Source organism: Echiichthys vipera, assembly GCF_963691815.1.
Source record: "Echiichthys vipera genome assembly, chromosome: 9".
NCBI classification, from domain to species: Eukaryota; Metazoa; Chordata; class Actinopteri; order Perciformes; family Trachinidae; genus Echiichthys; species Echiichthys vipera.
In genome coordinates, this window is record NC_139834.1 from 23899771 (window position 1) to 23914518 (window position 14748).

Genomic DNA, 14748 nt, shown 5'->3' on the forward strand with positions numbered 1-14748 from the left:
AGTTTGCCTTTCTTAGACTGTGACATCCATATAGAGAATGACAGGAGCCTCCACATTGGGGTATACGGAAAACCCACTCACACAGATCAATATCTACTGTTTGACTCCAACCACCCTTTGGAACACAAGCTTGGAGTTATCAGAACACTGCAGCACAGAGCTGATAACATACCCACTAGCTCACAGGCTCAAGGGGAAGAACGAAAGCACCTGAGAGTCGCCCTCACAACTTGTGGCTACCCCAGCTAGACCTTTGTGAAAACGGCAGCTGCTTCCAGAAAGAAAACCAAAGTGGTTGAGAAAGAAAAAGAAAACAAGAGAAACAACATAGTCATTCCGTATGTGGCTGGGGAATCAGAGAAACTCAGGAGGATCTTCAACAAACACTGCATCCCTTTGTATTTCAAACCCAGTAACACACTCAGACAGAGACTAGTACATCCCAAGGACAGAACACCACACACCCACAAAAGCAATCTGGTGTATGCTGTCCAATGCAATGAGGAATGCAAAGATCTCTACATTGGAGAAACAAAACAACCACTGCATAAACGCATGGCCCAACACAGGAGAGCTAACTCCTCAGGCCTGGACTCCGCTGTCCACTTACAGCTCAAGGAGAAAGCCCACTCCTTTGATGACAGTAATGTCCAAATCTTGGACAGAGAGGACAGATGGTTTGAAAGAGGAGTAAAAGAAGCCATCTATGCAAAAGTAGAGAAACCATCGCTAAACAGAGGAGGAGATCTCAGACACCACTTATCCCCAATTTACAATGCTGCCCTTTCAGCCCTTCCCAGGAGATTCAACAATCTAACCTCAAAGAACAACTGTTCACAAATGGCCTCCTGTGACTCCAACGACTGTCGTCAAGACTCAATAGAGCACTAACAAAGTCAAAACCTACTTCCCACTAATGACTGTCACTCTAACGACGGTCGTTGGCACTTGGAGCACAAAGGGTTCCAGTGACATCATCGGCCTTGTGAGAGGTTAAATACCTGGATCTCACACCAGTTAGTTGGACCAGTCCCAGTCTGGTCAGATGAGTACATGAACTGATGAAGCCTCTTGGATGAGAGGTGAAACGTCTTCCTAAACAATGAACCAAGGGCAGTTGCTTTTGACTGAAATTGCTTTGGTGATGCTTTCGAGAGAACAAACTGATATGTAATAAATATGTTTTCTACAGTAAAGTAGCCACAGTCAAAATTGCACAGCTGTCACTTAATACATGGCTAGAAGATCATTAATTAAATCTATTGAGTTTCATGTTTTTGTATTGGCACACTTTGCGTCCAATCAAAAAAGAACATTCAAGAAAAGCTATATTTGCATTTGTGTCATTTAAGTGAGCAGAGACTCTGTTCGCTCAGTCAGCACTATGGACCCAAAATTTACAAATCCATCCAGCCAAAGTCATTTTGAGTCGACACATAAGATGCAGTAATGATTGCTAGGAGCAGCTTCATCATATTGTTCATAGAAACATGCTGATTAAAGAGTTTTTTCTATAAGTGGACTTCCTGCAAATTAAATGACAAAATACACTGTGGTAACAATCCGTCTAAATGAAGACATATTGGATGACGTTTTGAGGTTTTCAAATTGGTCGGACATTACATTACTTTGGTCTATGCTAACATCCAAAATACTGCACTCAGCATTTGTATCTACTACAATGTTAGCATTAGAAAGAAGAGCAGCACATTGAAAGGCTGTGTTTCCATTGAGTTGCATTGTAAATCAGAGGACTGCAACAAAAATTAAAACGGGTATAACATTATCCAAAGATGTGTGACAATTGTATAAAACTAGGAATTAGATAGAAATTGGTGAAGTGAATAACAATAAGAAAAGAGAAAGATTGTAACAGAAATTGTCAAGAGAGCTATTGAAACAAGATAATCTGAATGGCAAAAACACAGGAGAGAGAGAGAGAAGAATACACACACACACACACACACACACACACACACACACACACACACACACACACACACACACACACACACACACACACACACACACACACACACACACACACACACACACACACACACACACACACACACACACACACACACACACACAGTGAGAGTGGGCAGTACAGAGGGGCATTGTGGGACTCAGCTGCACACTGGCACTGGTTCAAACACAGGCGCGCGCACACACACACACACACACACACACACACACACACACACACACACACACACACACACACAGATTCAGACACACACACACACACACTCACTCACGATGCACACAATTACAAATTGTTTCTGAGAGATTTTGCAGAAGAGCAGTGTGAGTGTGAATCACTATTAATTATGTTCGGCCACAATGAGATAAATCTCAGCAGAGCTGCAGACTTCCTTCCACACTTCAAACAGAACTTACTGTATAATATAAAAATATTAATGAGGATAATGTTAATAGAAAAACACAAGCAAATCCAGATGCAAAATTGATAATTAGATCCTTGAGGTATTTTTGCTTTTTGCGTATGTTCGTTTTTAAGAGGGACCAAATCCAAGTATAAAATATTTATAAACTTATTGTGAATAACGGATCAATAAAGCCTAACCTTAAGTGAAATCTGTCACTCACTCATTCACTCATCTTCAAACGCTTATCCGGGGTCGAGTTGCTGGGGCTGCAGTTCTAGCAGGGGACCCCCAACTTCCCTTTCCCGGGCCACATTAACCAGCTCTAACTGGGGGATCCCGAGGCGTTCCCAGGCCTGTGTAGATGTATAATCTCTCCACCTGGTCCTGGGTCTTCCAAGAGGCCTCCACCCAGCTGGACGTGCCTGGAACACCTCCCTAGGGAGACGCCCAGGGGGCATCCTTACTAGATGCCCAAACCACCTCAACTGGCTCCTTTCAATGCAAAGCAGTGGCTGTACTCCGAGTTCCTCACAGATGGCTGAACTTCTCACCCTATCTCTAAGGGAGACTCCAGCCACCCTCCTGAGAAAACACATTTCGGCCACTTGTACCCGGGACCTTGTTCTTTCGGTCATGACCCAGCTTTCATGACCATAGGTGAGGGTAGGAACGAAGATTGACCGGTAGATGGAGAGCTTTGCCCTCCAGCTCAGCTCTCTTTTCGTCACGACGGTGCAGTAAAGCGACTGCAACACCGCCCCCGCTGCTCGGATCCTCCGGCCAAACTCATGCTTCATCGTCTCCTCATTGTGAACAAGATCCAGAGGTACTTGAACTTCTTCACCTGGGGTAAGGACTCATTGCTGATCCCCATCCCAGTCGTTTCACACTCTGCTGCGAACCGATCCAGTGAGTGCTGAAGGTCACTGACTGATGATGCCATCAGGACCACATCATCTGCAAAAAGCAGAAACGAGATCCTTAGCCCACCAAACTGCAACCCCTCCCCACCACAACTAAGCCTCGAGATCCTGTCCAAGAAAATCCCAAACAGGATTGGTGACAAAGCGCAACCATGGTGGAGGCCAACCCCCACTGGGAACGAATCCAACTTACTGCCGAGGATCCGGACACAGCTCTCGCTTTGAGAGATCTATCAACCAAACTTAAATTATCAGATACTAAAGACCTTCTCCCGCTAGATTACATCAGTATGGAGGTTAATGGGGTTTCAGTACATTTATGAGTTACTGAGTTTATTTAACACATTTTTCTCTAAAACTGGACATGTCCATTTACTCCGCTCTGTGGGAATCATTAAAGTTTAATTTAACCAAATCTAATACTGCCTTTTAGAGTAAAAACCCACATAGTTCCTTCCAATAGAGCCAAAGCAATCATTTTAAAGTTTTATTTGACATTTATTTAAGCAAATTACCTATTTTATCTGCCACATGATTAAAACTGTCAGCCTGCGCCTGTTTCACAACATTAAATAGAGCTGTATATGTCATTTTGGGAGTCAGTGGCAATCACCCAAGTCTGTCGCATATGAGGACGTGTTGGTCTTGCAGTTGTCGGACACTTTTTCTGAAAATAGTGTATTTGAAAATTCTGCAAAGCCTTTATTTAAATTGCATGATGTCTAACTGTATTTGCATTGTGTGAGGCTTAAGGGCATTTTAATTGGGGCCTATCCAAATGGTCCATTGCTGGTCTGAAGACTATAACGAGGATCATGAATTACAGAAATGACCACCATGGCTCAATATTGAGCTGTGTGTGCTGTCATCTGTTTGTCATCAGGACATTAAAGCTGGATGTAGAGTGTTGACTATATTTCTGTTATACAACGACTCACTTCATGTACCATGTAATGGACTAAAAATTCAAATCAGCAATGACTAAAGCAAACAATATCACAAAAGTGCTGTTGCCTCATAATAAAGTCATCCTATTTTACAGCTTTATAACATTATAACAGCATGAGCTCCATTAAACCATAATGCGGTTATCAGGAGTTTTTTACTGTTGCTTTTTGTCTGTTGTGCGCTTTCAGACACCAGGGAGTTGACTTTGTCCCAGCTCGACTCTGCGACATTAGAAACTTTTAATGAAAAAATCCCCTCGGGGGGAAAATGATCAGACTTTCATGAGATCACATTATGTATAAAAGATCAGTTCCTTCTGGGGTGGGGTTAATTATCTTTTGGCTTTATAAGATTAAAAGAAAAAGTTCCTGGTGATAGATATGACCCTGATAGAACAGTTCTGATGCTTGAAAATGAAATAAAATTGAGCCAAGGTTTTCTCTCTTTTACCTGAACAGAGATTAGCAACGGGAAAAGTAATCATCTAACATGATGACAGATTAAAGGTTATTGTAGTCAGCTCTGGCAAATGAAGACAGGTTTACTGTAAACTCCACCTTATGTACTTTAATTTGGGGAAAATATGAGACATCTTCATTCCTTCTTCTCATGGGTTTGTGAATGTGTGTGTGGATATTTCAGTTTAGGCCATTGTGTCCAAGTGTGTGTCTCTTGTTACATGCTTTTTATGCGTCTATTCCTTTAATTAAAACAATTATGTCTTTCAGGACTTACCAACTTGCATAAAACAAAAGCTTATGAATGAAGTCTTCTACCTTTTATTTCTCTTTTTCCCACATGCTGTATGTAAACCGCTTGGCAGGATATTCATTTATTCATTCACAAAGTTGGCAGGAGTGATTGTAACACGCTTTGAGCTAAATTTCCTCCATCCTTCCCTTTTCACCCTCTCAGGTGGCGAAGGACGTGTCCATCCGTCTCCACAGCCAGCTGGACAGTGTGGAAAAGAAGAGGAGTCGCCTGGACCAGGAGAACGAAGAGCTGAGGGTCCGACTGCAGGACCTGGAGGTCGCCAAACAGGTCCTGCAGCAGGAGATTGACAAGGTAGGATCTAAATCTCATTACTCTTCTGTATGGAGCCCAGAGAGGCTGTTGGCCTCAGCAGGGCCAGTTGTCTTGGATGAATGCTGTTTGTAAGCATGGCTGTTCATAAATATGTGTTTTTTTGTAATGTAGCTGAAAGGCTTCTCTTGATGTAGAGGTGGTTGGTATTGTTTTTAGTTATTTTTAGGATTTTGGGAGTTTGTCGGCCAGCAAGCTGTAATAAACCTCACAATGAACTCTTTTTTATGGAGAGGATTAAGGTCTAAATTCAGATTAAAGTGTCTGTTTGAGTTTGGACCAACTTAGAAATTTCAGCTAAACATTGAGGTCCATGCAGATCCTTATTTAGCCTGTTGTCCTTTTGGCCTTCTGAAGAAAACAGTGTTTACTGGGCTCAGTTTGCCTGTGAGCCTCAGGAGAGCCTGTCTCTGCTCTCATCTAGTGTTGACTTCATTTCTGCCACTCTGCTGCCACTCCAGGGACTTTTTTGTTATACCAACTATTGCCAATAAAGCACCGCAATGAAAAGAGAGAATGAGATTGGATGTCAGGGCCAGCTGAAGTGAAAATAAACAAAATGGAGCTGGCGCAACCCGAATGTAAGGAAAATAAATGGAAAAAATAAAGTGATATGGGACTTGGATTTGTCGTGCTTTAGGCAAGATGCACCACTCCACTGGCTCCCTTCTAAACAATCCAATCTGAGTGAAAAGCATAAAACGATGCCGCATCACTAGCCCTTTTATCTCTCTTTTGCGACAGCTTTTTGTCTCTCTTCCTCTGTGTTTGTTAGGCTGGTACTCATGGCCTTGGCCCAGGGCCAGGCCACTCATGTGGGTCAGGGTTGCTGGGATGGCTGGCTCGCTTGGCAGGAGATCTGGGTCTGTCTGCTCCGGTCTGGCTGGACTGAGTGTTTTCTTGATACAATTGCTAGTTTGCTGTTTGTGGATGGCTGGGAAGATCACTGGGAGGGACGCTCTGTGTATCCCCATGTAGACTTTACGGCAGTACAGTAGATAGGCACTCCATTTGCCTAAAGTACTCATTTGGTTGTCTTTCTTGTTCAATAACGACTGGAAAATGGAGTGTGAGACAGATTGGTGAAAACTGAATTCTCCATTAAATATTGGTTCCAACAACCCTCTATAGTCATGAGCTTTTGGTAGTGACTGAACCAGTAAGTCTGCAGATACCATACTGCTGTGTTCATAGTTTTCTCTGAATACATGAAATTGCTGATGCCCTGAGGGGAATTTGCTTTGTACAAAGCGCGTAGCAATATATAAAAAGAATATGAACAACCGTACAGGACAGCAACTGGGCTCATCGTTGTTTAAAAGGTCTTACAGAGTACAGTTTCCCTGATGACTATTACTGTCATTGTTAAACAATGTGAACAGCAAAGATGAGGGTACACAGCCTTGTGGTAGCCCAGTCTGGACGCTGATGACTCTCAGTAAGGAATATCAATCGATCTGCCCGGGCAGTAATAAAGGAAAATAAGAAATCTGCAAACAGTATGTGCACATAAAATGATGGGGTATTCAGGTGTTTATGAACTTAGTTTAGAAGTGTTACGTTGCATCCTCCACACCCCTCTTTGCTCTGTATGCAAATTGTAAAGGGTCCATCAGACCAACAAGCCAGACAAAACAATTCGATCAAAACTTTGGAAATACACTCAAACAAAGGTCCCAGTTTACAGATGATACAGGACCTAAAACACAGGACTTTAAGCCAGGGGACTTGGATTAAATTCCTGTCTGTAGTAAACCATGGCCTCTTTTCTAGTCCTAACCAAGTGTTTTTCATGCCTAACCCTAACACTCACCTTTTGTTGGCTAAAAGCAGTCACATCACATTGGTCTGGTCCTACAGTCCGTCAGCTTGTTTTTTCGTACAAATTTCTGTGCATAACTTTTCATAGACTTTGGAACAGAGCTGTTCATGAGAACACGTTGATCACTTTTTTTGCATTTGCACGGTCCCACTTCAAAGATGTTGTTTTGTGAAATGACATCCTCAGTGTTCCTCAACATAGAAACTCAGGATTCTCCTGGATCATTTGACAATACTTTAGATTTATGTTAAGTCAATCAGTGTTGATTATTTTAGCATGGGTTTGGTCTGGTGGATGGATTTAAATACTATGATCATCAGCCGCCACAGCAATGCAGAAGAAGTACATTTTCCACAAACTGTGATTGTTAGCTTGTGCTTGCTTTTAGCAGTGGATGCAACAGAATTTTGGGGCTTTGATGTTTCTTAATAAGCTCCTTGGGAGTTGAATATTTTCCAACACAGTTGCTCATCATTCTTTTACTGATGATTCCGTGTCAATCCTCGCCTTCAATCACTGTCGACTGACCATATGACTGACCGTACCGAGGGGTTCTCTGGGTGTTTGCTAGCAGTCTGAATAACATGGTTTCGTAAGCTGTGTTTGGGTCTGTGTTATGTTATGCTTACATGTCAAGGGGATTCTTCACATAGCTGGTACGATTCAGGGAACCGTGTTTGTGTGTGTGCTCATCCACACAGGAATGTCTCACTCATCTGTGTCTCACCTTTTGATCACACAGCATAAACAAAAGAATTCAAGTACACCACAGAAACTGGAAAAAATCAAGAAGAGATGAGAAAAACAAGGAAGAGACCTTTTAGATAGAGACCTGGAGGGTCACACGGTAAAGAAATGTGTGTTTAAAAAAGACAGACAAAGTGGATATAAAGGCAGAGAGGCTGAAGAACACACAGACAATGAAGGCTTTTGGTGATTCACAGGTGTAAAGGAGGTTTGTGAATTATTGATTGTGTCCTGGTGGCGGCTGCAGGCTCCAGTCTGTACTGATATCGATATTCTATACAAAGCAGAGCGATGCGGATTAGGGCTAGACCTTTATTCTGCTGCTGCAGGCCGTCAATATTTTACTTGGACCTAGAGAGTGATTCGTTTCTGCAAACCTCACAGTTTTAATGCATGACGCACACAAACCGAAAAAGAATCTCGATTAGAAACTAGAGATTAATTGATTTTCATCAGAAATGCTTCAGTCCTTTAAGTAGAGGAAGTAACGATACAATGAACTCATGAGTTGATACGATAGGTAGTCTACTGGGTTCACAATATGATAAAATATATATAAATATATTTTCACTTTTCTTTCCTTATTTCAATATAAATAATTATTATTCCTGAGGTAGGGTATAAACTATGCAAACTTTTCTATGTAAAAGTGAATCTACATATAACATATATTTTATTTTATAGAGCAAAGCAATGATTGAAAAGACAAACTAAGGCTTGTCCTGTGTTCCTAGCTTGGAATATACATGTTTTTAAGTAATATCATCATATCTCCATTTTCAGGCAGAAGCTGAGATCGCCGCACTTTCACACTGTTCCTGTTGATGAACCTTTCACAGAGACAGAGGTGGAAATTCTTTATAGTCAAGTACGAAAAGCGGCCTCATATCTTTTGCCATGAAAACGCCAATCGACGTCTTAAATATCATTTGTTCTCTCACTTGTTTTGGCGAGGTTGCAAATCAGCTGCATCATTTTAGTTGAGCTATTTGTGCATTTCATCTCTCTCGTGCAATATTTTCACACTGTTTGTGTCTGGTGTGTTCTCATTTCACCTTCAGACTGGTGCGTCCTCAGGTTATTTTAATACATCCATGATGTGTGCCTGCTGCGGCTGCCGCCATCTTGGCGACACCAAGCGAAGTCAAAAGTAGATCGTGCCATTTACTATTTAAGAAATAGTGACGCAAATCACCCCAGTGCATGTGTAAAATGACAAAAGAATAGACTAAAAAAAGCAGGCCAGATCTTTTTAAGTTGCATATCACTTGAGTAAAATGTCAGCTGTTATGCCTCCTCCTAGACAGGTGGATTTTTAAAAATAGATGTGTGTCTGTTTTCGTCAGAAGTGTGTGAGAGGTGTGTTGTCATATAGACGCCTTGTGAGCAAGTGTTAGTCTACACAGTAACGGTACTGTCATAGATTGGAACACAGATTGTTGTGTATGTTGTATGTACGCAGTGTTGGCTAAGCCACTGTACCATTATATTTGGTGTTATCTTAGAGGAGCTGCACTCGAAATACGTTTTTAAAAAAAGCCTCCACATCTCTCATCACAATACACCAGTATGCACGCACAGCCGGTCTGTCTATCACAACACACAACATAGACACTCAAATTACAACACACACAGAGGACACCATTGATTCACTGTATCTTTACATAGCAAATATTTGTTTTCTGCTATATTAATGTTCTGAATATTGAGTACAGCGCCTGTAACACATTGTCTGCTGGAGTATCTGTATATTTAGCACACTGTGACAAACACACACATAAACACACACATACCTATTGTTTACCAGCAAGCAGGTAAAAACACAATCAATGCAGTTAATTGAAACAAGGGAAATGGAAGTGTTCCCTCTCTTCTCTTCTAAATTTATCTGCTATTCTCCTTTTTCCTCATCCTTCCCACCTCTCTCCCTCCCTCACATACCAACTCCTCCTCCCTCACTCCCTCCATCTCTTTCTCCCCCCATTTATTATCACCTTTCTCCCTCCCTTCTCCCCCGCTGCTCCCACAGAGACCCAGAGGAATGCTGATGCAGGGATTTCTTTATCCCGTCTCCCTCCTCTCTTTCAAAATCTCCTCTCTTCCGTCTCCTCCTCCTGCTGCCCCCCTCCCTCCTCCATACCAAAGCCTTCACTCCCTCCCTCACTCATACCTCTTCATTTTTTTTCTTCGTCTCTCTCTCTCTTCTCCTCCGCTGCAGCCCTATCCAAAACCATCGATCCATTCCAGCTGTTTGACCTTTTGAAGGAGGCAAGGTCACATTTGATGAAGGGAGGAGGGAGAGGGGTGTCGGTTAAGAACTGTAGAAGAGAAATGGTTTTCTGAACTAGAAGGGAGGAATAGGGTGCGTCTTTTTCAGGTGTTTTGTCATCTGGAGGTGAGGCAAGAGGGAAGGATTGATTGAAGGTATGGAGGGAGAAGGGACGGCGGGGAAATAATGAAGCTGAGTTTGATTTTCACAGGATTTGAAGGTTGAAGTCTTTTAGCAGTCTGCTATGAAACAAGAGAAACATTTGCAGGCAGAACAAAAGAGTAAGCTGGTTTTGTTAGTCTGCAGGTATTGTTTTTTTCTTTTTGGTCTCGGCCGTGTTATTTACAGTGTGTGGTGTAAATAGACAAACAATCCCAGCTGCAATTTCAGTGTCACTGATGTTTTTGTGTGTTCCTGTTTCACTCAGGTTCGACTGTTCTGTTGTCTTTCTCCATCCCCTCATGAATGAAAATGTGATGGATAGAAGGAGGAATGGTGGGGCAAAGAGGAGAATAATGAGGGTAGGTTGACGTGCTCATGAGGTGATCATGAGCAGAATGATGCAAGGACATCAACCTTGTAAGGATGGATAGATAGGGGGTTGGACGGATATAAGGGGGGGGGGGGTCTAAGTACTTTCCTTACCCACTGTACATATAGATATTGTACATTTGATCAAACCCAACCCACACAGTCCCCGTGAAGTAGATTGTGAAACTCTTAATAAATAATACGTACAACTGTATTTTCCAAACTTGAACTTTGATTGTTGCTTCTTAGTCATAAATATTAGATTATTAGATGATACTGAGAGAAAGATCTCCCTTGAGTTTACAGGGAGGTTCAAATGACAGACCATATTTGCTGTTTTTATTGCAGTAGCGTACTGTATCATCTGCTAAAAAAATTACATATTTTGAATCACTCTTGGTGCAACCACATTAAATAATTCACACACAATTTCATTGCTATTAAATACAATACTTAATACATTTGGAGTATATTGTATGAGCAGAACTGTGGGGATGATCCTCTTTTTGTCTTTTTAAGATCTGAAAATGGCACATTTCTTTCTTCATTTAGTTCTTTATCATGAGGTACAGCATACACCCCTTGGCCTATAATCTACATAATTGAACATGAAAAAAAATATTACACCTTCACTTTTAGATCCTCACACTGTGGCAAGCTGTTGTACTGCACGTTGCCGCTGTGTTCCCAGCCTGAATCCTGGTGCTCCTTTGTTCCAAGACATTGACCAACAAAGCTTTTATTTCAGCTGTGGCCACACTGCCTCAAGGTGACCAAACACAAAGGAGTGTAGAGAGGTGGACAGATTAAAAGAAGGAGGACTAGACAGATGGAGGGATGTGAAATGGAGAGATACAAAGTGGGATGGACGGTTGGTTGGTTGAACATGAAGTATTCTACTTAGATAGAGGGAGTGAAGAGGGGGAAATTAACAGAGAACAAAGAGGGGAAGCACTGAAAAGAAGAAAATTATACAGTATGAGAGAGAGAGAAAGATAGTGAGAGAGAGAGAGAGAAAAAAAAGAGAGAGAAAAGAGGTAGTGGAGAGCGGGACAGTACCATGTGGGTTCTCAGTAGGAGGGCTGGCAGTCGAGGAGATAAGAGCCTTAATTTGAAAAAAGAAATCCTCGGTGACTTGAGGGCGAAGGGAAAAATAGTATCGCTCACTGATTCTTTTTTCTCATTCTGTCGCTCCTTTTCTCGCTGTTTTCTTCTCTTTATTTTTCAGCCTCTGTTCTTTGTTTTTCTCCCATCAAGGCCCACTGTATACTACTCTCTCTATCCAACTCTATGCATGTGTTTAATTCCCATGTTTCCCTTGAAGGTCATTCAAAAGGTGGTGTGTGTGTGTGTGTGTGTGTGTGTGTGTGTGTGTGTGTGTGTGTGTGTGTGTGTGTGTGTGTGTGTGTGTGTGTGTGTGTGTGTGTGTGTGTGTGTGTGTGTGTGTGTGTGTGTGTGTGTGTGTGTGTGTGTGTGTGTGTGTGTGTGTGTGTGTGTGTGTGTGTGTGTGTGTGTGTGTGTGTGTGTGTGTGTGTGTGTGTGTGTGTGTGTGTGTGTGTGTGTGTGTTTGTGTGTGAGACATAGAGGTCTTTGGTACATATACATTTAGAAAATGGACATTTTTATGCTTTCTTTCTCTCTGGCTATCACGCAGTCTTCCCATAATGCACTTATCAGGAAAATACTTGACTCTCTGGCTCTGTCAGGAATGGGAATTTCTTAAGTGAGTTATGGTACGGCCAGTCCTCTCTAAAGCTACTTCCTACAGTATGTGCCCATGGGAATAGTATCATTGTAATATGATGATTATATAATTATATTGGCCACACAACACACAAGCAAACCAGCAAGAGCGAAATCTGGCATCTGTGCTGTGACAACTTGAAAACACTTCAAATTTCCATTTAGATTTTTTTATACATTGATTGAAAACACACATTAAAACAGGTGGATGGAAACTTGCGCTATATATAGCACATTCAAAAGTCCCACGCTGGATGGAAATAACAGCGTTTACGATCTATAACTAACTACTTTTTACAAAACTATCGCTTGTGGTACAAAAGCTCCCAGTCATTCAACTTAATCTTAATAATTTCAATTTCTTTGAAATGTAATCCCATCAGCTCCTTCAACTTGTGCTTGAGTCATCATAAAGCAGAATGTGGCCCCTCCATTGGACACCCCAGCTCCCAACGCGAGCACTGAAGCTGCCCAGCTCACCATCCAACCTCTGCACCCTGGCTAGTAGGATGCTCTGCAGAGAAGAACCATGAATATCAAACGGCGTTCCTCCACGCAGTGCGTCCTCTGATGTTGAGGCGGAAATTCACACATAGAGATGGTCTTGCTTGTCCATGTAGTCGGGATTGTAGCCATAGATCGTAGCTGAAAACCATCTTCTTCACCTTTTCCTCAGTGTTAACTCTGATGTTTACATTTGGAAAACCCTGACAGGGTCCACAGGAGACTGGCATGTTGATTTCCCTGTCCTGATGAGCAACCCATGACATCACTGTCTAACATCAGCCATAAAAAGCGCAACTAATATTTGTAAAAAATTGACAGCATGCATTCATTTGCATACGATGGACAGGCAGCTGAATAGTTCAACTCCTTCTAGAATAAAACATAAAAAGATAATTAAGTTGTATCCAAAATTTCAATTTACAGCTTAGTAATAGAGTAAACCATTGAGTATTAAGGTATAGTGCATGAGAAAACATGGGAGTGATTTTGGACATAGTACCTTTCTCTCTGTTTAGGACATGGACTTGGACTCAGTGCTCTCTCTCTCTCTCTCTCTCTCTCTCTCTCTCTCTCTCTCTCTCTCTCTCTCTCTCTCTCTCTCTCTCTCTCTCTCTCTCTCTCTCTCTCTCTCTCTCTCTCTCTCTCTTTGTCTCTCTGTCTCTCTCTCTCTCTCTCTCTCTCTCATATTCCCCAGTTACTGCAGAAGGAAACTGTTCCCTGTTATTTCTGAGTTTCAGGAAGTGCTGCCTATTGTTTGTAGTGAGTTAAGGGATATGGGGCAAGGGTACGGAGACTTTGCAGTGTGCATTTTTAAGTGTGTGTGTGTGTGCGTGTGTGTGTGCGTGTGCGTGTGTGTGTGTGTGTGTGTTCTTTCTGAAAGCGAAGACAGGGCGTTCACTCACATGCAGGTCAGCCTACAGTGTGTGTTTGTGCCCATGCCTAAATTGAGCTTTGGTGTTTATTCCTGTATGCATGCGTGTAAAGCTTGCAGCCTTTGAGTTTATGTACATGCAATTGTGACGTCCTTCAGCACAGTAGAGGAGAGAGAGAGAGAGAAAGAAAGAGAAGGAGAGAGATAGAGGGTAATCCAGGGTTAATGGAAGGTCAGTGGAGCTGTAAAGTTAGTATGACAATCTAAGGGTAAAACCAGGCTGTTTATATTTAAGGCCTCAATTAACCCGTTGAACCCATAGCCGTTTTTGCTTGGTTTCACACTTCTGTTATTTACAAACTCAGCAGTACATCAGTCTAACTCAATGGGTTGAAAAATCTCTTACATCTAATTAAAGGAATGGCAGAAGAAGAATATTATCCGTTGCAGTGCACTAGGACACACTGACTGCTGCAGTGTGATTATTTAATTTTAATTAATTACTTAATCAATAAAATGTAATAAATAAGGGAAATGTATACCTTTCACTGTTTCTCCAAGTCCAAAGTGATGTCTTCAGTGATGTCCAAAGTGATGCCTCAGTTTTGCTTGTCCAAATGCCAAAGATTCAATTTACTGTCATGCATGGCAGATAAGTATCAATTATACATCGTCCACGTCACTGTTTCCCCCTCTTATAACTTTTTTTCTGCAGCATGCAGGTCATGACAACCATGTTATTTCCCCCGCGTTCAATCTCAGGCCAACAAAGACAGCAGTATATGGACACAAGTGCTGTTAAGTGGGTCAAAGCATCAAAGCAGCCTCGGTTTAAACTTAGCCTTATCTGGGTCAGAGTGATTGATTAGAGTAAAGATGGTCTTAGAAGAACGGAGCGGGAAATACACCCC

The 14748-nt window shown here is 42.0% G+C and overlaps 1 protein-coding gene across 1 annotated transcript in view; it reads left to right on the forward strand.

Annotated features, from left to right (window-relative positions):
* The window catches only part of LOC310951319 (microtubule cross-linking factor 2-like), a gene marked incomplete at its 5' end in the record, with an annotated part of 98818 nt that overhangs the window by 16007 nt on the left and 68063 nt on the right, over positions 1 to 14748 (forward strand). The window contains one exon of the mRNA XM_083919480.1: positions 5180 to 5329. Within this exon, the coding sequence (XP_083775606.1) occupies positions 5180 to 5329 (150 nt within the window). The remainder of the gene's footprint in view (positions 1 to 5179; positions 5330 to 14748) is intronic.